Source organism: Rasamsonia emersonii, assembly GCF_000968595.1.
Source record: "Rasamsonia emersonii CBS 393.64 chromosome Unknown ctg1118621760303, whole genome shotgun sequence".
NCBI classification, from domain to species: domain Eukaryota; kingdom Fungi; phylum Ascomycota; class Eurotiomycetes; order Eurotiales; family Trichocomaceae; genus Rasamsonia; species Rasamsonia emersonii.
Genome location: NW_013563093.1, coordinates 1 through 23,864, shown reverse-complemented (window position 1 = coordinate 23,864; position 23,864 = coordinate 1). Strand labels below are relative to the sequence as shown.

Here is a 23,864-nt window from a genome sequence, read left to right as displayed (position 1 = left end):
CAGGCTGCATAATAACGACACAACATGCAGGAATTAATATCAATGGCAAAGACAATATTCAGCAAACAGTCTCCATGCCGCTGGACGTGATCATCGTCGGCGCAGGCATCGGCGGGCTCTGCGCGGCCATCGCCCTGCGCCGCGCGGGGCATTCGGTGCGGGTGCGTTGATCTCTCCATCACAACTTCAGGATCGTTCTGACGAGCCAGATTTTCGAGAAATCGCGCTTTGCGTCCGAGATCGGCGCCGCCGTCGCCATCTCGCCCAACGGCGCGCTCGTGCTGGCGGCTCTGGGCTTCTCGTTCGACCGCGCAAGGGCCTGCGTGCTACCGTCGTGGGAGTCGGTCGACGGCATCAGCCTGAGCCCGCTGACGGCGCTGGACCTGAGCAATGCAGAAGCGAAATACGGCGCGCCCATGATGGCCATCCACCGCGTCGACCTGCACAGCGAGCTGCGGCGGCTGGCGCTGGAGGGCGACGACAATCCGGCGGAGCTGGTGCTGGCCACGGCGGCCGAGGGCATCGACGACGAGGGCAGGCTGTTACTGAGCGACGGCTCTACGCATCGCGCAGACTTGATCATCGGCGCCGACGGCGTGCATTCGGTCGTCAGGCGGGCTGTCGTGGGAGAAGAAGCGGACCTGGCAGCAGAGACGGACATGAGCGCGTTTCGCTTCCTGATCCCAACGAGCAGGCTGCAGGGCGATCCGGCTCTCGAGAAGCTGCTGCAGTGGAAATCCCCCGGAGCAACTATCTTTGCGGACACGCTGGACAAGGCGCACGAGCGCCATCTGGTCTGGTATCCGTGCCAGGGGTAGTCTCTTCACTCTCCCGTCGGTGACTGATATCAAACTGATTGTCGTCTGACTGCCGTAGAGGAGACGTCCAGAATGTCGTTGGCATCCATCCGACAAGGCCCAATGCGGCTGAGACAGGTATGCTAGCAAGAGTCTGCTATGTGTTGATTATGCTGATCAACCTAGATTTCAAAGCCTCTCTCCTCGACGAGTTCCGATACTTTAACCCTGACGTGGTCAAACTACTCGAGTAGGAACAAACCCTCTGCCTGTATTAATTCTCTGTTTAATTCTCTGTTGATTCTAATGACTCTCCCAGACTGGCCGAGGACGTCAAATGCTGGAAACTGGCCCGCTACGAGCCTTTTCCACGGTGGACGCGCAAGGATATCGTCCTGGTCGGCGATGCAGCCCATCCGGTGTGTCATATCTCATCCTGCTCTTTTCGTGATCTTCTAACACCCACAGATGCTCCCCTTCGGCGCCCAAGCCGCCAACCAAGCCATCGAAGACGGAGCCGCTCTGGGACAGCTGCTCAGGGGCGTCGACGACGCAGCAGAGATCCCGCATCGACTGCAGCTGTTCGAGGATATCCGCCGGCGCCGGACGGCCATTATACAGATCCTGTCCTCTGCGCGGATCGGGCGGGAAGGCACCGTGACGGATAAGTTGCGCGAGTTTGTTGCGGATGGAGAGAGTACGGTGTCATCGTGCATGTGAGTAGTTCTAGGCGCAGACTGACTTACGGTCTAGCAGGCGTGCCCACCACATTCGCTGAGCGGACGGAGCATGCGTACAGGTTTGCACTTCTATTTCTTTCCCCTTACGGATGTAATTCCGGCGTTAGACTGATTGATCCGTTTGAAAAATCTAGTTTCGACGTGCTGAAAGAATGCGAGAAAGCGCTGCAACAGGAGGAGAAGAAGGAAACTGCTACTGAAGAATTGAACGAAAAAGAAAAAGAAAATCTCGCAGTATTGAGCAATAATAATGCCAAGGGAGAGGATCTGCAAGATCCTAATAACTATAACTACGATAAAGGATGCGCTCGGCTGCTGCTGGCGTATTCGGTAAGGTTGTTTAAGCCGTTTAAGCCGTTTTTGAGGATGGTGAGAAGGAGGGAATAAGGAGATATCCATGTATGTACAGTACTGTAGGTACTGTACGGTATAGACATGTGTCTAGATATGTATGTGTGTACAAGACCATGGAAGGTTTTCCCTTTCCTTTCCTTTTGAATAGCACAAGGATATACGACTGATGAGGAATAAAATCTTAGATATTACATTAATTATACGAGTATACTATACCAAGGAGGAGGAAAGAAACAAGGGTAGGAATATGTAAGATGCGAAAAAGAGGAACTGAACGAAAAGATAAGCCTAGCCTACTATTAAAATATAGAAGGTCCATACCTAGATACGTATGTGCATTGTATTGCATTGCAAAATAGTACTCTCACTCTTGGCTCTAGTCTCTTTAGAATTTTCAAGTTCGAGTATGAAGCTCTTTATTTATCTTTACTCTTTATTGTATAACGGAAATTATTGTTTTTTTTCACTGTTTCCCCTTTTCTCTCCATTTACTTTCTTTTTATTTTTCTTTTAAAGAAATGTGCACGTGAATGTGATTTTTTCCCCTAATTTAGTAAAATCGTATGAGCATTAGCCTATTTTTTTTTTCGCCCTTCTTCTTTGCGACGAGATGATCCTTCAGATGGAGAGCTTTAAATAGGTAAATTACTCGTAGATAGGAATTAGATGTCTGTCTGGATATTATCATGTTCTACTGCAATCGTATACTACTATCAATGATTGGACTATTGTACGATTCATTGATTGATTATATTTATATATTAATGCATTTCTCATCTCTACGCTGCCTCAGTTATATAGATATTTCTACTCTTCCAGGCCTAGATTACGTCCTCCCTCTCCCACCCCTTCTGCTGCAGATTCTCAATTCCCTGCTTCGGATGCGGCCTCTCCGGATCCCTGTACACACTCGTGTACGGATTGGGATCATGCTTCCAGTCCAAATTTCCAAACGTGTGGTTCACCTCGCGGTGCTTTGCCTCGTCCGCCCGCACGTACAGCAGCAGATCGCGCATCTTCCGGTGGCCCTCGGGCATCTGCCAGTACTGCACCGCAATCTGCGGCGCATCCAGATTCTCCCACCCCGGCAGCCGGCCCGCGTCCAAGTCGGCGATCTCGCGCGTATATGTGATGATGGCTTCTTCCTCCAGATACCCGACGAACCGGTGGCAGATGCGCGGCGACATCAGGTACGCCAGAAAGAAGGCGTTGAAGAACACTCCCTGCGCTAGCAGCACCATCAGGTGCATCAGCCAACCTGGCTCGCCCAGCTTGAGGAAGGTGAGCAGGTGCATGCGCTCGTTGTACGATTCTTCAAGTAGTGTTTCCATCCTGGGCAGTCAGTGAACTAATCTCATTTTGAGACGATGTCGCTGCTGCTTACCACCCTCCATCGCGCTTCAACTGCCGCAGACTCCGGAGATGCCGCAACATGCCGCCCACCATCCCCGGCACGCCCGCGATGCTTTCCAGGAAGATGTTCCGCGTCAGATACTTGTCCTCGGTCATGGCGTACTTCTGCTTAGCTTTTGCGGGGTCCTTCTGATGCAGCGCGACGGCGTCGTCGTGCTTGTACCCCGTGGCGCGGTCCAGACAGAACCGGAGCACGCGGATGGTATTGAGCGCGACCTTATCGCCCAGGTTGCGCGTTTCGTGGTGCGCGACCATGACGCGGTTTAGCTGGTCTTCGGTGTATCTACAGAGTAGATGCTGTCGTCAGTGGTGTTCTTTCATTCAGGTAGGTTCACGGTCAGGGTTTGACATACATCGGATGCGGCCACGCTGGCGGAGTCTCTTTGATCCTTCTCGTTCCTGTCTTTGGAAAGACTTCGCGGTTGGAGTGGGCATTTGTAGACGAGAAAGGTTGTCTCAGAACCTGATTTTGATTCCGGCACAGAGACAGAGCGGAGGAATTATTCAGGACCAGTGCTGGGCTGACCAGCATGGACGCCAGGGTTGGTGCTCTTCTGGTCATGGCGATGATCGATCGATATATCTAGATAATAATGATAATAAAAGGGTGCTAAATTCAGCGCATTGACGGCAGCGTCAGAGTTAAATATCTGCGTTTGTCATCTGCATGCGTATATCTGACATAAGAGCTGCAAACCCTAATTCGGATGGGCCGGCAGTTTGACTTACGCAAGAAATAAACAGAAATGGTCAACTATTTGGATTCTTTCCTTTTCTTGCTTTTTTTTTGTTTTGTTTTCAGGGAAAGACTTTTTTAGTAAAAAAAATATTCCTTGCAGGATAGAAACAAATGGATAGTCCCAAGATGGAAAGGTCTCTAGAGTTAGTCCTACGATATTATAATATATCATTACTAATAACGTCTATATATCAGCTCCAATCACTAAGACAAAATTAAAGCTTTATCATTTATTGTGATCGGTCAAGACAAGATCGAGATATTCGCTATAACTAACTGCCTTTTTAGTAGTGGTCTAAACTAGATAGAATAATTCATTATATCTACTCTAGTTAGAGATTATATACTATATAATAATTATTAATAAGAGTATCTTAGGGCAAGGATTGATAGTAGAAACATCCACTGAGCAAAAACCTACCCACCCTTCCGGTTCTAGTAGCTAAGCAACGCCGCCTTGAGCTCGCGCGACAGTCACCCACCTAGGATGATTAGTCTTTGAGGCTACGTTTCTCATTCCATTGGTTCATAGTAGCCTCTTTGTTATGCCCTAAGGATTTGCTAGTTTGGTAGGCACCTTATATAAAATAAATAAAACGCTTTGCAACATGCGTCTACAGGAATACACAATGTAGAAATAATGTTTTGGTCGAGCTCCTGGAACTTATAAGATTTGGTCGCTTGGAGTACATAAAAGTAAATGCATGGTGCTGTGCCCAGCTGCTGGCGAATCTTGTATCGCAAGTATCTGAAATGCCATCCTTGGATGACGATTCCCTCCTGACCAAACCATACATGCACCATATATTTTATAAATTATCAGCGCCACAATGCTAAGAGTTGACAGATAGCAGATATGAGATGAATGTTAGTATTGCAGTTGTCACTGTAAAAAGATCCCCAGATATTCACTTGTTATGTTATTGTAGAATTCTGGATAACAAGTGAATACATCAGATCAGTGAATCGTAGCAGAAGAATACTCGTAAACAGGGATAAGATATACGGCTATTATGATAGTGAATACAGGATTTTCGAATCCTAGCAAGTGAAGAAGTAAGAGATATACTCAGTGCTGCCACGGAAAGTATATATTGGGGTTCTCTGGTGATATATTTTGGACTTTGTCACTTCATTTACCACTACTGATAGGGAATAAGATGTATAGTTAATATAATAGCATGAAGAGAGTGAATTTTTGAGTCACATTTAGTGCACAACAACACCTGTATCAATTCACTCGATTACGGAAACTTCCATTTATTTAATCGAGTAGTAAGATACTATGTTGGCAGTCACTGCCTGAGGCTAGGTAGGCTGCCTGGCCTGCCCCGCGACCCACAGACATATAAGGCTCCTCTCTACCTCTGTAACAGACAGAGAAATCAAGCATCTTCATGCCACCTCACTCCCCTGGCCTCTGAGACAAGAACAAGATCGCAATCTCTGTGCTCTTGAACAGAAACAAGGTCTACAAGATCGAGTCAAAAGAACCTCCTCCGTTATCAAAATGAATCCCAAGCTTTACCCGTGGCTCCGGGAATGGGTTCGCCGGCCAATCCTCCAGGAATCCCACCGAGACATTTGAATACCGTACGTGTCGTTCAATGATTTTGAGTGCCCAGGTACCTATACTAATACAGAACAGTACTATGGTACATATGCGATCGGACAGGAGATCCGAAATCTCAACAACTCCTCCCCCGAGAGCGCCGTTTCTGGGATATTGACCGGCATCTTGAGCCGTCAGTTCCCACCGGGAGCGGGCTACGTGATCAGGCCCGAGGATCAGATCAACACCAGATACGCGGACCTGAACGTTTATCACCATACTGCAGCACACGGCTACATGCACTTCCTTCTTGTACAATGCAAGAGGCCGACATACGAGAACCAGGAATGGATGTGGAGGAGAGGCCGAAACCAGCTTCGGGATTACCTGAGGGGGATCCAAGGGGGCGGACAAGCTTAGCAAGACAGACGAGTTTACGGTGCCATTGCCATTGGTAGATTGGTCCGGTTCTACCAGTGGAATGACAACTCGCAGAATATATCTCGCTGAAAGCCAAGTGCTGGCTCGTATAACATCGAGACCCAGTGTGCTACAGTGCAGAGGGCATTGGACCAGATTCTGTTGAACCATTAGTGTCACGTACCTCATAGAGGCTTGACATGAAGCCTGAGGCCATATTCAGCTACAGAACAGCAAAGATGTTCACCACGGGGGTGATTATGAGTGGACAGACAGAAAACATGAAGGACGTATTCTTGTTTTTAATCTCTTGTTAGCTTCAGATCTATTAATATGGAAAGGATTGTTTACCCTGTCTCAGTAGAATCTGTTAACCATCGTAGTAATGACATAGAGGAGATATAGTGGCTAAGCCATGTTTATTCCCGTATAATACTTCTATTCCTTAAGTACACAGTAGTTACACTAGCGTTATAATAATGGATAGAAACCAATTTACTACTACAGCTATAATATATGTCTTTTTAGTTGACCAGTTTGTAGCTACGCTAGAGAATGGCCCTTAGAAGCTGTCAACGGTAGGTTCAAAAGAATTGATTTCGACCAGAAAAACGAACAAACGGCGATGATATCTGAATATTTCTAGTTAAGGAATATAATAAACCCACATTTAGATTTTATCATATTTTAAATAAATAGACTTTTCCCGTAAATTCGTAACCGGAAAATTTCTGTATTTAACGAATTTGTAGCTGTTACATTAATTATTTTCCTGGTCAATTGAAAGCACATCCCGCTGAATCATAGAGCAGTCGTGTTGTTGCTCGACGTGTTGAGATGGAGTTCGAACACCGCCATTCGAATTCCTCGTCCATCCACACCGCTCATCATGATGGCTCGCATATGACAGCGTCTGGACAACGACACCTAGATGATGCGGTGGAAGAATACAATCATAATCATGATTATACTCGTAATCATAACGACAATGCCAACACCAATACCAACAATCAACAACCTCAACTACCCCCCCGCGATGGCGGCAGAGATGCCTGGCTGTTCCTGGCGGCCTGTTTTATGATCGAGGCGTTGGTGTGGGGTACGACACAACAACACAAATAGTTCTTTGCAATTATTATTCATTATTTTTATTATGACTTTTTCTGCTAATTGATATACGTATATAGGCTTCGCATTCGCCTTCGGCATTTTCCAAGATTACTACAGCACGCACGAGCCGTTCAAGCAGTCGGGCAACATTGCTGCCAGTGGGACCTGCGCGATGGTTTGTCCTACGTACCCTTCCCTGTCTTCATTCTGTATATTTCTGACGCATGCAGGAAATCATCTACATTCTATCCCCCTTCGTCTTTGGCCTACTGCTGGCCGTCCCCGACTGAAGCGGTTCGCCACCCCCTTGGCTTCCTAATCATGTGTGTTGCCATCGCGCTCAGCTCATTCGCGACCAATACTACCCATCTCTTGCTCATGCAGGGTATTGGGTATGGCGTCGGGGCGAGTCTGACGTATGCACCCACCATCCTCTTCATGGAGGAGTGGTTCGTCAATAAGAGGGGGCTGGCGTTTGGGATTATGTGGGTACGTCAGTCACCAGCTAGTGGATCAACAATGATTATCGAACAAAAAAAAGAAAAGAGAGAGAGAGAGAAGAGAAAGAGAAAGAAAGAACGAAGACCGTATCATTCTGACATACAGACATACTAACGACTAACGTGTGTAGGCTGGCACCGGCGTGTCAGGCGTCGTCCTGCCTGTCTTCCTCCAGTGGCTCCTCAACGCCCACGGCTTTCGGACGACCCTGAGAGTGTGGTCTGTCGTGCTGTTCATCCTGACAGCTCCTCTCCTATACTTCGTTAAGCCCCGGCTGCCTATCGCGCAGTCGGCCAGTATGCGGCCGTTTGACTTCAGCTTCCTCTGGAATCGGACCTTCCTCATTTTCCAGCTTGGCAATGTCCTCGAAGCCCTGGGCTTCTTCCTCCCTTCCATCTATCTCCCAACATACGCGAGTCACACACTTGGAGCCAGTAACCTCGTCGCCTCACTTACCGTTATCCTCGTCAACCTCGCCTCTGTCTTTGGATGCATCATCATGGGAATGCTGGTTGATCGCTGTCATGTGACGACCTGCATCTTCATCTCTACTGTCGGCAGCACTGTTGCCATCTTCCTGCTCTGGGGCTTCTCTCTCACACTGGCACCCCTGTTCATTTTCTGCATTGCCTATGGCATCTTTGCAGGACCATTCTCGGCCACCTGGCCTGCCATCATGAAAGAGGTCCAGAAGAACGCGAACTCGGCTGAACCTACGATTGTGTTTGCCTTCCTAGCCGCAGGGAGAGGCATCGGCAACGTGGTTAGTGGACCACTGAGTGAGAAGCTCTTGCAAGGCTTTCCCTGGCGAGATGCCGCTGGCGGGGCGTACGGCAGCGGCTATGGCACGCTGATTGTCTTCACAGGCATCACAGCCTTTCTGGGCGGGCTGAGCGTGCTGGCGCGGCCGTTGAGGTTGCTCTGAGTGGATCTTCTCTTTATTAGAACTGCAATGATCCTAACCTTCCAATGGAACTGCATCAATGCTCGACTAGTTGAACACGAAGAGAAGAAATCGAAAACCTGGTCGCATACTGATCAGTTATACCCAGACAGATTTCAGGAAGCTGAAGTCGAACGACGCATTTTATAGGAAGTAGAACACCGCGTATAGACATTGCATATAGAGTATTTCCTTGCAGCGACTTTTTTTTTTTCCCATAGACTGCAGCCCTACCTCGATCTTATAAAGACGAATAGCACTCCGTCACTTGTTTCGAGATAATAATCATGGTAACGAGGCAAATTGCTGGGTCTCTTTCATATCTGATCTGTTCCGACCTCAGCTTCTGCCCATTTTGCTTCTCCAATGATCACAGGCGACGTTGGTGCAGGCAAAGGAGGCATCAGATCGTGGACAACAGCCAACTAAAGTGGTCATATTCGAAGTCTTGAAGCATCCGTGTTACACGGTTGTCGTAGATTCCAGTGCTGTATTGCTCTCTGATCGCCTCTTTTTCCAGGCAGTTGCGAAACTCCTCCGAGAATAAACGAACAAGGCGGATCCTGTTGAACGGCACGGTAATGTCGGATCCAACATCTTCGATGGCGCCAGGTGATGGAAATCGGGATGAGAATCCATCCTCTGGACGGTGAGCAGCCAGTCAGACTGCCCTCTCGGAGTTGCACGTGCACGACGACGGGAGAACAGGCTGACTAACCACCCCTGGCCGTCCCGTGCCTTCCATTATTGATGGACCAACTATTAACAGAAAAATTCTTCTCGATATGTGTCCACAAAAGGACGTTTCTCTACGGCGGGTGAAGTGGAGAATGTGTCTGAGCGCCGACTATGGCATCTCTGCCTGAATTCTGTGGCCTACAAATACCTAATTCTAATTAGGTAGTGCTCTGTATGAGTGGAGATATATTCCTCCTAGCTGTCCTGTGCTATTTTATTTTCAGAAGTCCTAGACAGAGCGGACTGTCCTACGTCGGGGGAAAACACAAAACTCCTTAACAGACAGAAAATAAATACTAAGAATGGATTCGCGCCAGTTTGATGCCGTTGGACTGGTTATAGTTTGCTCTCATAATCCATGTCAAGCACCGCTCTAGTTCCAGGGGCCCGAGCGTTGTCTCATTTCCAGAAGGAATCTGTATGACTTCTGCCTATCACAAAGGTTCCTAGATCAACAAATTACTTAATTCTCTGTAGTCAACAGTAATATTAAAGTTAATAATTAATATTATGTCACCCCACACTGACGACAGATAGAAGCTTCCCCTTGCAGAATTAATGAATGACACCTGGCTCCTGCCAATCACGCAACGGAGAATTGTAATCGGGAACAATTCCGACGGAAACAAGCTTCTGGGGTTCCGATGCGGGTACGGAAAGCTTGGCCACGTGCCAAGACCGATAGCCACCATTGGTGGCCGGTTCTGCCGCCCAACCTTGTTGTCGCGTGCGCGCGGTCAGTGCGCTGAAGATTCCTGTCGAAAACTTCGATGAGTGACAACATGACAAGATAGCAGATGGCAGCCAGACGAACAGCGATGCACGTGCCTTCTTCTCCGTCAGCCACTGCCCAGCGAGTCGCGCTGCTCGATCGGCGGGGACTGAGCAGGGATTTCGCTTCAACGGTCAATCCGATGGCGCGGAACGAGGGCTCTCCAAAGAAGATACATAACGGCCTGAAGACACAATGGTCGGCCTGATGAACGCCTCAGTCGCTCAAGCACGCAACGAAGGGTCTGTTTGAACTGATCGTTGCCGTCTTCATCATGTCTTCCTCCTTCAAGAACCTTTTGACTCTGGCCTCTGTGGCGGGCCTCCTGTCCTCCACCGAGGCCGTTGAGGCCCCCAAAGGAGCTGAGGTGCTCACCGTCGGTATCGTTGGAGGTCGGTAGCCAATTCGTCAATTTTGAACGATGATCTGTGTGTTTTCAATTGTGATCGAACTGACTGTTCCCTAGACTACGGCTGGACAGGCTGGACGCCTCTCCCTGTCTCCTTCTGTAACGATGTGCTGCCGCAGTTGCAGAAGGCCAATGTGACCATCCCTCGTGAGGTCCAGAACGACTGTGACCCCGGCGACCGCACGTACATCACCAATGCGACGGCCCTTCAAGGTGTGTTCTATCAATCGTATCTGTCTATGATCCCGTCGCTAACCTGGCTTCAGAGAATACGGCCAGCTACATTGGGGAGGTTTGCGCCCAGAAGAATTGCTCCGCTTTTGTAGGACCCTCTCCTCTTCCGGTTCGTGACCTGATCTGACTGATAGTATAGATTTCTGTTGGCGACAACTTCTACGACAGCGGCGTCGACTTCACCACCGGCGGCATCCTGCGCTTCCAGGAAGCGTGGGTGAACATGTACAGCCAGGGCGTGTTCGAGAACGCTCCCTGGTACCAATGCCTGGGCAACCACGATGTCGTCAAGGGACAGAGCGGCGTGGACTTCGAGACCAAGATTGCGCCGCTGATCGACGACCGCTGGTACTTTGGCACGGAGAAGCTGCCGTACTACACGTACGACCTGACCGGCAAGGACTGGACGGCCACCTTCGTCGTCGTGGACTCGGACTGCTTCATTGAGGCGTACCAGGAGAGCACGTCGGTCTACCAGAACGAGTACACGGCGGCCTGCCACAAGACCACCCAGGTGCAGGTCGACTTCCTGCAGCAGACCTTCAGCCAGTCCAAGGCCGACTGGAAGTTCCTGCAGCTGCACCACCCGTACCTGTCCTCGTCGGGCAACTACAGCGAGCTGTGGCCGCTGATCTCCATCGTCGAGCAGCACAAGGGCATCGTCCTGAACGGACACGACCACTGCCTGGCGCACTACTATGGCAACAACACGCACTTTGTGCTCTCGGGCGCGGCTGGCTACCCGCAGGCCGGCGACTGCAACAACGGCGTCCCGCTGGGACCGTATGCCCAGTACTTGGCGGCGAATGCCCAGGCGGCGGCCAACGGCTTTGTCACGCTGGACATCAGCAAGCAGAGCCTGAACTTTGAGTACTACGTCCGGGACATGAGCTTTGAGGGCGGCGACCTGTACCCGGTGCAGAACGACCTGAAGCCGTCGTACTCGTTCCAGATCACGCAGCACTCTATCTAGACGGCTGCACTAGATGCAGGTGGGCGGGAGATGCATGCTGTAGTTATATGTGTGTAGATAGGTAGGAGTCTGACTTATATGTGTCCAATGTTAGAATAATAGATTCTAGATGGAATCTACGATGGCCTTTTAATGTGCATAATTAAAAATACAAAAAGGAAGCCGGCTAGAGAATAACGTAATAAACCACTAATCCTTCGGCACTATTTTGAGAAGAGAGTTCAACTGCAAACGTACGTACTTGAAGCTATCTACGAGACGTTGGGGAATACCACGTGACTATAACGGTCGGGTGTCTCGATCACGTGACTAGTGACATGCTTAGTCACTAGTAAAGGCGCCTTTTTGGATTGTAAAGCAACGCAATGTATTCGTACATGTAAGGCTGACCAATAGACGCGGTATTAAATTTTACCAGAAGCTACGTTACTCTACATGGTTCATTATCCTGAAGCTAAGTTGATGTGCTGCTTGTAAAGACTTCGACATGGTCGAGGCTGCGAGACGTGGCACTCCACCTCGGCTCCAACCAATTGACTTAGCCGGATCGTAGTTGATTTTTACCCCGGATTCCCGTCGACGTCATTGTACATTACATACCGAAGTCCTACTCGACAGGTCTGTCTTTGCTGCACGCTCATCGGCCAGCACTCAGGGGAGATTCTGGCATTATGTAAAGGAAAAGGACGGACGTGATGGAGCGCCTTCCCCCGAACAGAAGACGGTCGAAGGTGCCGCCAGAGCAACGGAAACGAGTCTCCAGAGCGTATGTAGATAATCGGCTGCATCGGAGTTTTCCCCTTATTTTCTGTCTTTCTTTGTTAACAATCTGCTTTTTATTTCTTTTTTATTCCTGCTTTTCTAACGCTAAAACAGATGCAATGGCTGCAACATCCGCCGCATCAAATGCACTGGGGATCGACCCTGCCGACAATGCCGTTCGGCCGGCCGGTCCGTGCGAGTATCCTTCCCCGGCGGAGGAACGGATCACCATATCCAGAGCCACCTACGAGGACCTGCAGGCCAACGAACAATTCCTGCAAAAGTGTCTCAGCGCGGCGATCCCCTCCGAGAAAGACCGATTGGAGCTGATGAGACGGGCCCGGAGTGCGAGTGCGAGTGCAAGTGTTAGTGCACACGAGGACTGTCCTCCAGCTCAGACTGGCAGCAGCAGTGGCAGTGGCAGCGCGACTCCTCTGAAGAATTTCACTGCTTCCGACTCGGAGGAAGTCCTCGATGGGGGCCGTCTACTCGCCGATCCGGACGGGCACAGAAGGTACCTGGGGAATTCGGCGGGCGCGGCCTTCCTCGATCAACTACGGGAGTTTGCCAGCACGGTCTTGCCGCTGGTCTCGCAGGGGGACGGCTGTCTGGGGCTGTCACAGATGGAGGATTCATTTGCGGTCTTGCTGGGCCGGTACCAGACGCATGACTCTCGGCCACTGTTTCTCCCTCAGGTGGATCCGTATTATCTCCCGTCGTTCACTGAGGCAGAGACGCTTCTTTCCACGTTGCCCAGTTTCGACGATCAGACGAACGACGTCAGTATCCATTACTGGGGGAACATTATCCCATATTCTGCGCCAAGCCTACTGGCCGCAGTTGCTCGACGGGCTCTCTACGCGGTCAAGCCTCCTTGCCATTTTGAATGCGGCCCTGGCCGTGGCAAGCAAATAGGCGACTGCACGGTCAGCGGGTTCCGAGCCCAGTCAGAGCTACTTTGCGCGCGCGAAACTTCTGTTCCGGAGCCCCCTGGAAACAGCGACTCCAGCGCATATCCAGTGTCTTTCCCTGATGGGGTACTATCTGCTGGGCGAAAATCGACGAGACGCAGCTTACTCCTACATCCGACTCGCGGGGCACATCGCAATCACGTACGGATTCCATCAAAGCTGGATGACGGGCGAAAGGGAGAAGCGCCAGTTTTGGACGGTCTATGTCCTCGACAGGTTGGTAGATCCACCGCAGCAAAAGAAAGGACTGCGCGGCTAACTTTAATTGATGCTAGATTCGTGAGCTGTCTTCTGGGACGGCCGAACATGATATCAGACGATGATATCGGCGTCGATTTGCCCAAGGATGAGCCGTGAGTGAACCTCAGTTCATGACTCAAGTGCCGTGTACCTTCTATCATTGACACCGGACAGTGGGCTCCCCAGCGCCGAAGGCCTTCGTGCCCACGTGCAACTCGCCCGGATCATAGGTCGCGCCGTGAGCAAAATATACGGCTATGGCGGTCACAATCGACGGGCTCGTACGCTCGGACTGAGCCATATTCCGTCTTTCCTCGAGGAGTTGGAGAGATGGCGTTCGGAGTTACCTCCTTCCTTAAGCGTGTCTGATGGGGGCTTATCTTTGGTTATAGCCGGGTACAGCTCAATCATAGTTGAGAATTCTGACTGCCAATCAACAGGATCTGTCCCCTGGTATTTATCTCGGTAGCGTACTTCTAGAACAGTGAGATATCGAAGAAGCTCTGGCAGCAAGAGATCATTGTTGTGGAGAAGATTACGTAGAGGACCAAGAATGGAATCGAGTTCGAGAACAAATTCGAGCTGCTGGTGACTAATGAACGTGTTGATCCCGCGAGAGAGAGCAGAATACGCAAAAGGATTCTGCCTCTTCAGTGCCTGTGACAACGCTCAGCGCGACCAAACCTTGAATTTTATAGCGGGATATCTCCACTTACCTCAGCAACTTCAAAGAACCAAGGGCATTTGTCAACATGCGTACGCAGGTAGTGGTACACATGAAGTCTCAGTTCCTCATAGCAGAACTTGAATGATTCGACAGCTTTGTCTTCAAAGCCTAGCGAAAGACGCACCCAGCAGAATGACACTTGGTGGAAGCGCATCCAGCTTTCGTTGGAAATGGCTTCGGCGACATTAAGTGGACCACCAGATTTCTGCCCACCAGGAAGGAATGAACGCCAATTGATCTTCGCCACGGTGGTTTGGGGCACTGATATCCGCAGAGAAGCGGCAAATATTTCATCAAAGGGGGAAATTCTGCAAAGCAATGCCTTGACTCCTTCATCTTCTCCGCTCATTATCGATCTAATCTCATGATCTCTCCATGTAGTCGACATTGGGAGAGATCCAATATTGTAAGAGCCTCCCAAATCTTGAAAGACTGTATGACTAGAGACCGCTTCTGTGATTTTGTCCACCAGAACATATGTTAGCCACAAGCTGCCCAAAGTTGCATAATGGAACAGTCTCAACCTGCATCTGACTTCTGACATAATATCTGCAACAAGTAAATGAGATAGATAGATCCAATGTTTCTGTGTGTTCTGAGGCCAAAGGAGAGGAAAGACGGGAATGCACTGAGCTCTAAGGAACATGTCGGTTTCAAAGGTGGCCTCGTCGCCTTTATAAGGCTGTCTGATACCATTTCTTCCTTGCGCTTCCAACGTAATCGGGACAGGGATCGCTGCTCTTTTCATGCACATAAATGTCCTGCATAGCAAAGCCACCTCGTACGCTGCACCCCCTTCCCTAGGCCAGCGGGCTTTGACCGGATCCAGAAGTGCGCATTGAATCCCGGGTACATTGGTGCAGTTCACCTGGTGGTGACCCTGCCGTGAACACTCAGGGGAGCGAGCACAGCATACTTGGCGATAAACTGGCCCGAAACCTTTGAGCATATACATATCAGTGGCCAGTCAGTTACTCTAAAAGCATCTTCTCTAAGTCGTTCCGCTTCTCATGCATCAACACTGCCCACTTCTGCTAGGTTGGGCTCTGTATTTGTTGGCTGTGCTAGTCAGGCCATTATCCAGGCTCCAGGCGATAGCATCCGGTGGCATCATGGGCATATTGGCCCATCCCTGGATCTCTTGTCATTCTGCGACCAAGGGCAACAATAAGTAGAACACAGTTTAGCTGATGGATGCTTGCGCAAATAGCAGCAACTTACTGCTACTTTGACTATTCAGCAAGAGCGTCCCATGGACGGATTGCCATGCAGATACATTGTGCAGGATCGTCCAAGACACATTCCGGTCCTTGCTTTTCACACCAATCCCGCTCCATGAGCAGTGTATTTCGCCCTCACCCATACAAAGACCACATTAACTATCATCTGAGTAAAAATAATCAAAATCCATGCACTGACGGTGCCCTCTCTCCAAGGGGTTTAGAATAAAGGTTCCCTGTTTCTATTCCATTCTCTTGTCTTCGGTTGACCAGCCAGATTTATGCAGGTTAGGTATGTAGGGACAGGATAGAGGTCTCATTCATGCCTGGACAACGCCCGATTATCTTCCTTTCAGACAGATTCAAGGATATGGCGATGGATCCCTGTTTTCTCGCTGGCGATGTCAGGCTCCAGGCACTGACCCGGCTGGCGGAGCGTGGTTCTCAGGTCACATGATCTTGCTTCACGTGACACCTCGCTTCACCTGACCCACATAGATATCTCTCTTTGAGTCTACGCCTCTCAATTTCTTCTTCTTCTCCTTCTCTCTCTCGTCGATTCTGCCTTTTTTTTCAGATAGAATAGATAGCACGAATCAATGCATTTTACCTTTGCCGCTAGGTCTTGATAGATAATAATATTACAGGAAGGGATTTTCCCTTTAGATTATATAGTGAGAGGGGAATTTCCTCTAATGTGCTTACTGTAGGATGGGAAATTCCTAATAAATCTATAGCTAATATGGGAATTTCCTTAATAGGAAACGGAACAGGAATAGGATGACTTTATATTAATATTAGGAATGGATATTCCCATCCCTTATCCCATAACATGGGAATCCCATCCCATACGGTCTTGGCATCCCGTGGGAGGGGATAAGACCCCCCTTGGGATCCCGATTTCCCATCCCACGGTCAGCCTAGTCTATAAAGTACACTATAGATCAAAATCCTACAAGACTACTACTATCATTAGTCAAAGGAATAATAATATTGGCTAGCTAGCTAAGGCCTAATAACAGAGGTAGAGACTTTGTTGGAATGAGCGGGAAACTGGGCATTGAGGTGCTCCTATTAGCGGCGATAATAGCAGTTAATTGCCTAGGGTGCTAACCTAGCGATATGCTCTATCGCATCTCTATCGCTTTTTATTCTATAGAGCTGCGCTAGCCTTATATAGAAGGCGAAGCGATTACCCGCAGCTTGAGCTCCTTGCAGTGCTCAGATGCTATATACCTAATGCGCTGGCTTCAACAGACTTAGAAAAATACAATTTCCAACGAACTCAGGTTAGGCTAGAGTACTTTTAAACCCTTCCATAACTCCCTTCAAATTATAAATGTTAGGCTGCTAAATATGTCATATTTATGGAGCAATAAGAACAGAAGTATATTGCGATATTTCTAGTCATAGTAACCAGTCACTTACAGACTGGATTAGGCTTCAATCTATTTATTTCAAATAGACATTATTTCTTAGCGGCTAATGATTAATGTGTGGACTTACTTCGCGAGAGACCTAAGGAGAAAGAACAGAATTCAGGCTGTCATTGCGATGAGACATGTTGCAATGGCCCCAGGTTCATGCATGCCAGGCTCATCATCTATCCAGTATCTCGAAAATTGCCATGTTTTTCACCATACAGTTGGATTCAGAAGAACAGCCTAGTTCAGCCCGCGCATCCTGTGTATCTGAGTAGCCTCGCATCATTGTGATAATTCTGGCTGCAGTCTCACACGATGTGACTTGGCCCGTATCAAGTTGGCCACGAGATTGCTGTAATTCAGAGGAGGGTTCAAGATTGACTGAACCCACGGCTGCCGGCCACTCACCACAGGAATCTGGGCCGTTGGGAAGATATACATGCCCTATGGCAACTGGTTTTGGTGGCGAAGAGGCAACCCAACAACATCCGGCTCCTGAAGCTGATTATCGCGTACCCTGCTCGTCTCCGGATGGGATGGAATTAGCTGGGAAAGCTGGTGTTTCATCAGATGATCACTTGAGACTGTTGGCGGAGGATCGCTTGCTGGTGGCGGTCGCGGAGTTGGCAACAGTGGCGTTACCGTTGACGGACCAGGGCTTGTTGGGTCTCTTTGTGATTTCAAATACTCTTCAACCTCCGCATCCGTGACACCATGGAGTCTCAGTAGGGATCGGAGCAAAGCGTTCTCTGCCGCTACTCTCCTTCCTGCCGCTTGGACTTCATGTGTCGCCTCAATACCGAGTCTTTCAAACATTCTCAAGCGTTGCTCAAGATCTTGAATGTATTCTTTCCGTCGCGCGAGAACGCCGCTGGTTGTCACGGATTCGAGCGGACGTAGCAGCGCGATCCGCCTAGAATATCATCAGTTGCTTAAGGATCAATTAATCCCCTCCGTCGGTGCAATGAGCAGTATCGCTTACCCCAGTGATCATCTTCGCGTTTCTAGAGTTCCTGGTCTCCATCCTCGTCATGATAGTGAGCCAGACAATCAAGAGACACCGCGAAGCATTTTACAAAGCTAACATTTTGGAATGGACGCTGGTTCGCTGGATAAGTTGTATTCTTGGATCATTCGCTAGAACAGATAGCTTGTCGAAGTTTATCCAGCCTTCAAACTTTTCAGCTAGATTGGACTTTTGCCACCTCGCAGTACAGTTGAGACTCAGATTCTCAAAGCGAAGAGAAGAAAAGAAAAGGAAAAACTGTTTCTAATTGGATCACTATATCATTATCAATCAATAAGCACTACAAGAGTTCTCTCAGATATCTCTCGGGTTCAATAATGCGACGGTCTAGCCCGGCATCATGGCTCCACCATCCTTCATCCCTTATCCAATGGGAGTTTGCCAGTGACATACCTTGGTGATTTTGAGGTGCAATCTCTTGGCATAACCGCTACTTTTCTATTCTCTGTGAGTTACTGTACATGTATAAAATGCCGTCAGTTCGCCCGCTCCCGCAAATCTGAAAGGTATGATTATATATATATATATATATGTTCATTTGATCTCTCTTTCATTCCTTTCTGATATGTAATCCATGTCTCGTTTGTGAATTTTTCTTCTTTAATGCTTGGCTGTCTTTTTTTAAAAGAGTTTTACCAATCACGCGATGAGTTCTTGCCTTAGACTATCACTGTCGTGTAAACGGATTACATCGACTTCTTTCCGACTACGTGCATTGTACTGTGTGGGTGCAAGAATGGCGCATTCCACTGGTGCTCAGACAGCGATGACGGACGTGGATTCTCAGCATAGAGAGATACAGATTCCAGATTACCGATCGTTGGCCTTGCCAGAAAGCGAAGACGACATTGATATTCGTCAGAAGTACCGCCCATTCATCCTCAATGAAGACGCGGCTGAGGACTGGGTGAACAATCTGGAGTTGACAACCGTCCTGGATATGGCAGAGAATGATCTACAGAATACAAAGAAGAGGCTGAAAGTCCTTGTACTATACGGCAGTCTTCGGAGAAGGTCATACTCACGGCTTGTGGCATTCGAAGCTTGCCGTATCCTCTTCCGACTTGGCTGTGATGTGCGCGTCTTCGACCCCGAAGGGCTACCGTTGAAAAATGATACCGATCATGGCCATCCTAAAGTGAGGGAGCTCCGAGAGCTCAGTAACTGGAGTGATGGGCATGTCTGGGTCTCACCAGAACAGCATGGCAATTTGGTTAGTAACTTCCTCTCCCTGAATCTGTTCAAACACTTGATGGATTGATTACTTATTCTTTCTTCTCTGGCGGTGCCAGACCGCGGTTTTCAAGAATCAGATTGACTGGATTCCTCTGACCACTGGAAGCATCCGTCCGACACAAGGCCGAACGCTTGCCATTGTCCAGGTGTGTGGTGGATCACAATCGTTCAATACAGTTAACTCCCTACGCATTCTTGGCCGTTGGATGCGTATGTTTACTATTCCGAATCAATCATCAATTCCCAAAGCATATACACATTTTCCGGATGAAGGTCAACCGGGAGACCAGCGACTCATGCCTAGTGGTAATAGAGATCGTCTAGTGGATTGCATGGAGGAGTTTGTCAAATATACCATTCTGATGCGGCCTCACATGGGTCTCTTTGCTGATCGTTTCAGCGAAAGAGCTGAGAAGAGATTGAAAGAGGCAAAAAGAAGGAACAGTACTTTAGCTAAATGACACAATCAATTGGCTTTATACATGCTAGAGGATATAGAACATTATTAGAGAACTTATGCCTCTTACAGATCCCTGTATCATGGAGCAAGCGCTATTCTTAGCCATGGTAAGTGCACAGTACTAAGGCTAGAGACATGGGTATATGCTATCTCCGACTCATCAGACAGACCAACTACTTTGTCCATACTGATGCATCATACTCATCCATCAGTTGCGTGTACTCCGCCCCAGCAGTGGCCCACCCTTTAATCCCCCCATCCAGCACAAGGCTCTTCAGGGATTTATCTCGCTGTTCCTCAATATAATCCGCAAACCAACCTGCTGCACGTGTTCCGCGGCCTTTTGATGAACCTGTACATAAGCGATATCTGTGTTAGCCACCAGAAAACAAAAAAAATTGATTTAAGAAATAGTAGAACTCTCTGAATTGACAACACTGACCGCAATACCAGACAACATGTTTCACACCGCTGTTAGATAGAAGAGAATAAAGAGTCGGAATGGTAGGATATAAACTCTGTGCTGGGAGATTCAAGGATCCTCGGATGGTACCTCCCTGCAGCTGTGCGTCAGCGTATTCTGCTGTCCCATGGACCTCAAGCCTCTCAGCATACCTCGAAATCAGTCCGTCGCAGGTCAACAAGGACAAAATCCTTTCCCACTCGTTTACCATCTCGAAACCACTGTAGCAACTCCTGACGAGATAGAGAGACTGCCACACTCCTTGCAGCAGGATAAGCCGCATGCCATGGAACTTCGGATGGTGGCATTACTTTGCTAGGTTCATTCTTACTGATGATATTTGAGGCTGAAGCTGCCATTTAAAAAATCGATGAGGAGAAAATGCTGGTGATTCTGACACTGACCTCGACCCCAAAACTGGAGGGATGAATGACCAGGTAGGTTTCATTCTCTGGAGATCCGAATAAATAAAATAATGCCATGCCCTTTGGACTAGATACACAGTATACAGTTCTGGAGTTGTGTCACTCCCGGACTATCATTGGCTGGTGGCGGTGACAGACAACTTTCCGCTCTCTGAAGCTTTTTCTTTCCAGCATACATAATACTCCCCAGTAAACTAAAGGCTAGTGGATGGAGAATGGACGCTAGTCTAGATCCTTTCATAAACTTTAATCTTTCTCCCGCTATCATACTGCGCCCAGTCCGTGATCCGAGGGAAACAAAGAAAAAAAAAAACAGGAAAAAGAGGAAGAAAACTCTAGTATTGGTTGTTTGCTGAACTATCAAGCATTGGGGTTACCAATGCACAGTATCTTCATTACGGTGGAGGCGGTTTGATCAGCGTTCCCTTTTCCACGACAGGTGGCAAAAAACAACCGCTTCTTCTCGTCTATAAGTCGGTCATTCTTGACCACCCTATAAAGCCCAAGACTTCCCTTCAACCATTGCCGTCTTCCCACTTGGTCTACACTATGGTATACACTATATTTTTCATGCAAAATAAATGAAAGATGGCTTCTATAGAGGCTCCTCATGATCAACCGTCCGATCTGGGCACTCGATCTGATCTTGCCGCTGATAAGTTCGCTTCACCAGCCTGTGATGTGGAAAAGCACGGCGACTCACAGTCGTCGGATGAGCCACAAGCGAAACAGTCCGCATTCAAGAATCTCGGTATCCTCGACCGCTTCCTGGCGGTATGGATTTTTCTAGCTATGGCAATTGGAATTATTCTGGGCAACTTCGTGCCAAATACTGGACCTGCATTGCAAAAGGGAACGTTTGTTGGTGTCTCTGTTCCAATTGGTAGGCAGTGACCCTGATATCGACACTATAGGAAAATTCTACTAACTTTCCCTTTGCAGCTGTCGGTCTTCTCGTCATGATGTATCCCATCCTTTGTAAAATTCGATACGAGTCTTTGCATCATGTCTTTCGGACACGCGAGATATGGATTCAAATTGCATTCAGCGTGTTTCTCAATTGGATCATCGCGCCTTTCCTGATGGTATGTTATTCCTTGCTATTATCACTTAACAGGTATTCACTAACGCTGAATTCTGTCAGCTGGCATTGGCGTGGGCTTTCTTGCCAGACGAGCCGGAGCTGCGTGAGGGACTGATCCTCGTTGGACTGGCCCGATGTATCGCTATGGTGAGTCTACTCCACCAACTTCATCTCTCTCCCAATCATTGATGTACTTGCTAACACTGATGCTTCTCACTAGGTCTTAATCTGGACCGGGCTCGCAGGAGGTGATACCGAATACTGTGCTATCCTTGTTGCCATCAACTCTCTTCTTCAAATGGTGCTCTTCGCGCCCTTAGGAGTCTTCTTCATCGAAGTTATCAGCCGAGCTGGCGATTCAGTCACCTTCCAATATTCCACTGCTGCAAAAAGTGTTGCAGTCTTTCTTGGGATTCCCCTGGGTGCAGCAATTGTTACGCGCTTCACCCTTCGGCAGATCACCAGCCCGCGTTGGTACGACCAAGTGTTTCTGAAATGGATCAGCCCTTGGTCACTCATTGGACTTTGTTCACGATTCTGGTTCTATTCGCTTCTCAGGGACGACAGGTGGTCCATCAGATTGTGTCTGTCGTGCGTGTTGCCGCACCTCTCGCTGTCTATTTCATAATTGTCTTTTTCGCCACTCTCTTCGTCACGTATAGACTGGGATTCGGCTACAAGCTCGCTGCTACCCAGAGCTTCACTGCAGCAAGTAATAACTTTGAGCTTGCTATCGCCGTCGCTGTTGCGACGTTTGGGGCGAACAGCAACCAGGCTCTTGCATCTACCGTGGGTCCTTTGATTGAGGTTCCTGTGCTTCTGGGACTTGTCTATGCTGTGAAATTTGTGGCGAAGCGACTGGGTTGGAAGGACTGAGTTGAGGTGGTCATATTTAGCCACTTATGCTTGTCTAGGTGTGCAACAAAGAAAAAAGAACATGATAAAAAACAAACACAGTAAAGGAAATAAAAAAAAAGAGAAAGGACCAAAGAAACGATATTAGGATTTTTGACAGTCAGCCATGAATGGATTACTTTACAGCTTTAATATAGGAATAATATATCCCCAGCTGAATTCTCGTCATTCTCCTCATCTCTCTCCTTGAATGTCCACTTACAAAAAAAAAAATAAAAAGAGAGAGAGGGAAGGGGGGGGGGAGAGACACTAGACAGCTTGTCCGGGTTTGACGGCGTAAATATGAAAAGAACCTGGGAAACAGTCAATTATCAGCAGCAGTTGCATTAAACTAAAATCCATTAGGATGTTGACTAACCAACCCACTCATTAAAGTCAAGCCTAAGATGATCATTCGCAGACTTGTTGGAGCCGGACTTTTCAGGGTTACAACAAGTGCTTTCGGTCAGGCAGGAGGACTCTTTGTAGAGATTCAGGTTCCCCTTGGCATCGATGATCGCTTTTTAAATATTTTAAGGCTTAATCTAGATTATATATTATAGGTTACCTTTTATTATTCTTATTTATCCTTCTTTCTAAAATTCCCTAAGAAAATAATAAATAAGATAGACTAGTTAAAAACCTATCTAAGTAATTAGCCTAACTACCTAGCTATATATTTATAAATACTTATTAACCATAATTAATCTTTTAAAATACTTAAAAATATGTATCTTATCTAAAGTAATATAAGGATTCTTTTAGACTTAAACTTATATTTATTATGATTCACCCTCTATCTACCTTATCTCTCCCTATTATTAAGCTATTTTACTATATTTTCTTAGGCCTATTATATAACTATTATAAAGATATAGGTAAGGCCTAATATTTTATATAGTTTTAAAACTATAACTTTAGCTTATTAGGCTAGGTTCTTAGGGTTAATATTCTAATAAGTGTGACGGATCCAATTCCAGGCAATAGAGCAGTTTCTTATCACTAGGAGCGATCTAAATTACAAGAGACTAGGCTGGGAGGAGAGGAGAAGAAGGAAGGGAGCCAGGTCGCTAGCGAGGCGATTTATGCAAGTATTCTGCCGTACCTATACCTCACCGCTTTTCTCACCGCTCACGTGACGACAGGCAAGTTGAATCGTCACATCCACCCCCCCCCTCCAAAATAGAGCCTGCCCTCAGGCGATGGTAAGGTCAAATTTGTCCAGACCAATCAGAG

General features: G+C 48.0%; 9 protein-coding genes across 9 annotated transcripts; 7 read left to right on the top strand and 2 right to left on the bottom strand.

Moving 5' to 3' along the window:
* Positions 1 to 74: 74 nt before the first annotated feature.
* On the top strand, positions 75 to 2,271 carry T310_5594 (Salicylate hydroxylase; the record flags this gene model as incomplete). Its single annotated transcript, XM_013471544.1, has 11 exons — positions 75 to 161; positions 210 to 814; positions 877 to 935; positions 984 to 1,047; positions 1,117 to 1,216; positions 1,266 to 1,494; positions 1,554 to 1,906; positions 1,983 to 1,986; positions 2,077 to 2,140; positions 2,202 to 2,220; positions 2,251 to 2,271. 11 exons carry the CDS (start codon positions 75 to 77, stop codon positions 2,269 to 2,271), a joined length of 1,605 nt encoding a protein of 534 aa, XP_013326998.1.
* A 441-nt stretch (positions 2,272 to 2,712) lies between these two features.
* On the bottom strand, positions 2,713 to 3,866 carry T310_5593 (Alternative oxidase; the record flags this gene model as incomplete). The annotated part of the gene is made up of 3 exons (XM_013471543.1): positions 2,713 to 3,223; positions 3,276 to 3,587; positions 3,658 to 3,866. 3 exons carry the CDS (start codon positions 3,864 to 3,866, stop codon positions 2,713 to 2,715), a joined length of 1,032 nt encoding a protein of 343 aa, XP_013326997.1.
* Positions 3,867 to 5,585: 1,719 nt separating this feature from the next.
* On the top strand, positions 5,586 to 6,015 carry T310_5592 (uncharacterized protein; the record flags this gene model as incomplete). The annotated part of the gene is made up of 2 exons (XM_013471542.1): positions 5,586 to 5,636; positions 5,692 to 6,015. 2 exons carry the CDS (start codon positions 5,586 to 5,588, stop codon positions 6,013 to 6,015), a joined length of 375 nt encoding a protein of 124 aa, XP_013326996.1.
* An 837-nt stretch (positions 6,016 to 6,852) lies between these two features.
* On the top strand, positions 6,853 to 8,551 carry T310_5591 (MFS monocarboxylate transporter; the record flags this gene model as incomplete). Its single annotated transcript, XM_013471541.1, has 4 exons — positions 6,853 to 7,107; positions 7,203 to 7,300; positions 7,356 to 7,614; positions 7,757 to 8,551. 4 exons carry the CDS (start codon positions 6,853 to 6,855, stop codon positions 8,549 to 8,551), a joined length of 1,407 nt encoding a protein of 468 aa, XP_013326995.1.
* A 1,802-nt stretch (positions 8,552 to 10,353) lies between these two features.
* On the top strand, positions 10,354 to 11,695 carry T310_5590 (Tartrate-resistant acid phosphatase type 5; the record flags this gene model as incomplete). Its single annotated transcript, XM_013471540.1, has 4 exons — positions 10,354 to 10,471; positions 10,546 to 10,701; positions 10,755 to 10,831; positions 10,862 to 11,695. The coding sequence occupies 4 exons, from the start codon at positions 10,354 to 10,356 to the stop codon at positions 11,693 to 11,695; spliced, it is 1,185 nt and encodes a 394-aa protein (XP_013326994.1).
* Positions 11,696 to 12,182: 487 nt separating this feature from the next.
* T310_5589 (uncharacterized protein) lies at positions 12,183 to 13,785 on the top strand (the record flags this gene model as incomplete). Its single annotated transcript, XM_013471539.1, has 3 exons — positions 12,183 to 12,244; positions 12,314 to 12,465; positions 12,572 to 13,785. The coding sequence occupies 3 exons, from the start codon at positions 12,183 to 12,185 to the stop codon at positions 13,783 to 13,785; spliced, it is 1,428 nt and encodes a 475-aa protein (XP_013326993.1).
* A 575-nt stretch (positions 13,786 to 14,360) lies between these two features.
* Positions 14,361 to 15,515, bottom strand: T310_5588 (uncharacterized protein; the record flags this gene model as incomplete). The annotated part of the gene is made up of 2 exons (XM_013471538.1): positions 14,361 to 15,334; positions 15,425 to 15,515. The coding sequence occupies 2 exons, from the start codon at positions 15,513 to 15,515 to the stop codon at positions 14,361 to 14,363; spliced, it is 1,065 nt and encodes a 354-aa protein (XP_013326992.1).
* A 3,287-nt stretch (positions 15,516 to 18,802) lies between these two features.
* T310_5587 (Arsenic resistance protein ArsH) lies at positions 18,803 to 19,953 on the top strand (the record flags this gene model as incomplete). Its single annotated transcript, XM_013471537.1, has 4 exons — positions 18,803 to 19,279; positions 19,359 to 19,746; positions 19,832 to 19,869; positions 19,927 to 19,953. The coding sequence occupies 4 exons, from the start codon at positions 18,803 to 18,805 to the stop codon at positions 19,951 to 19,953; spliced, it is 930 nt and encodes a 309-aa protein (XP_013326991.1).
* Positions 19,954 to 21,238: 1,285 nt separating this feature from the next.
* T310_5586 (Arsenite efflux transporter (ArsB)) lies at positions 21,239 to 22,610 on the top strand (the record flags this gene model as incomplete). The annotated part of the gene is made up of 5 exons (XM_013471536.1): positions 21,239 to 21,533; positions 21,593 to 21,735; positions 21,768 to 21,881; positions 21,955 to 22,325; positions 22,397 to 22,610. The coding sequence occupies 5 exons, from the start codon at positions 21,239 to 21,241 to the stop codon at positions 22,608 to 22,610; spliced, it is 1,137 nt and encodes a 378-aa protein (XP_013326990.1).
* Positions 22,611 to 23,864: the final 1,254 nt, after the last annotated feature.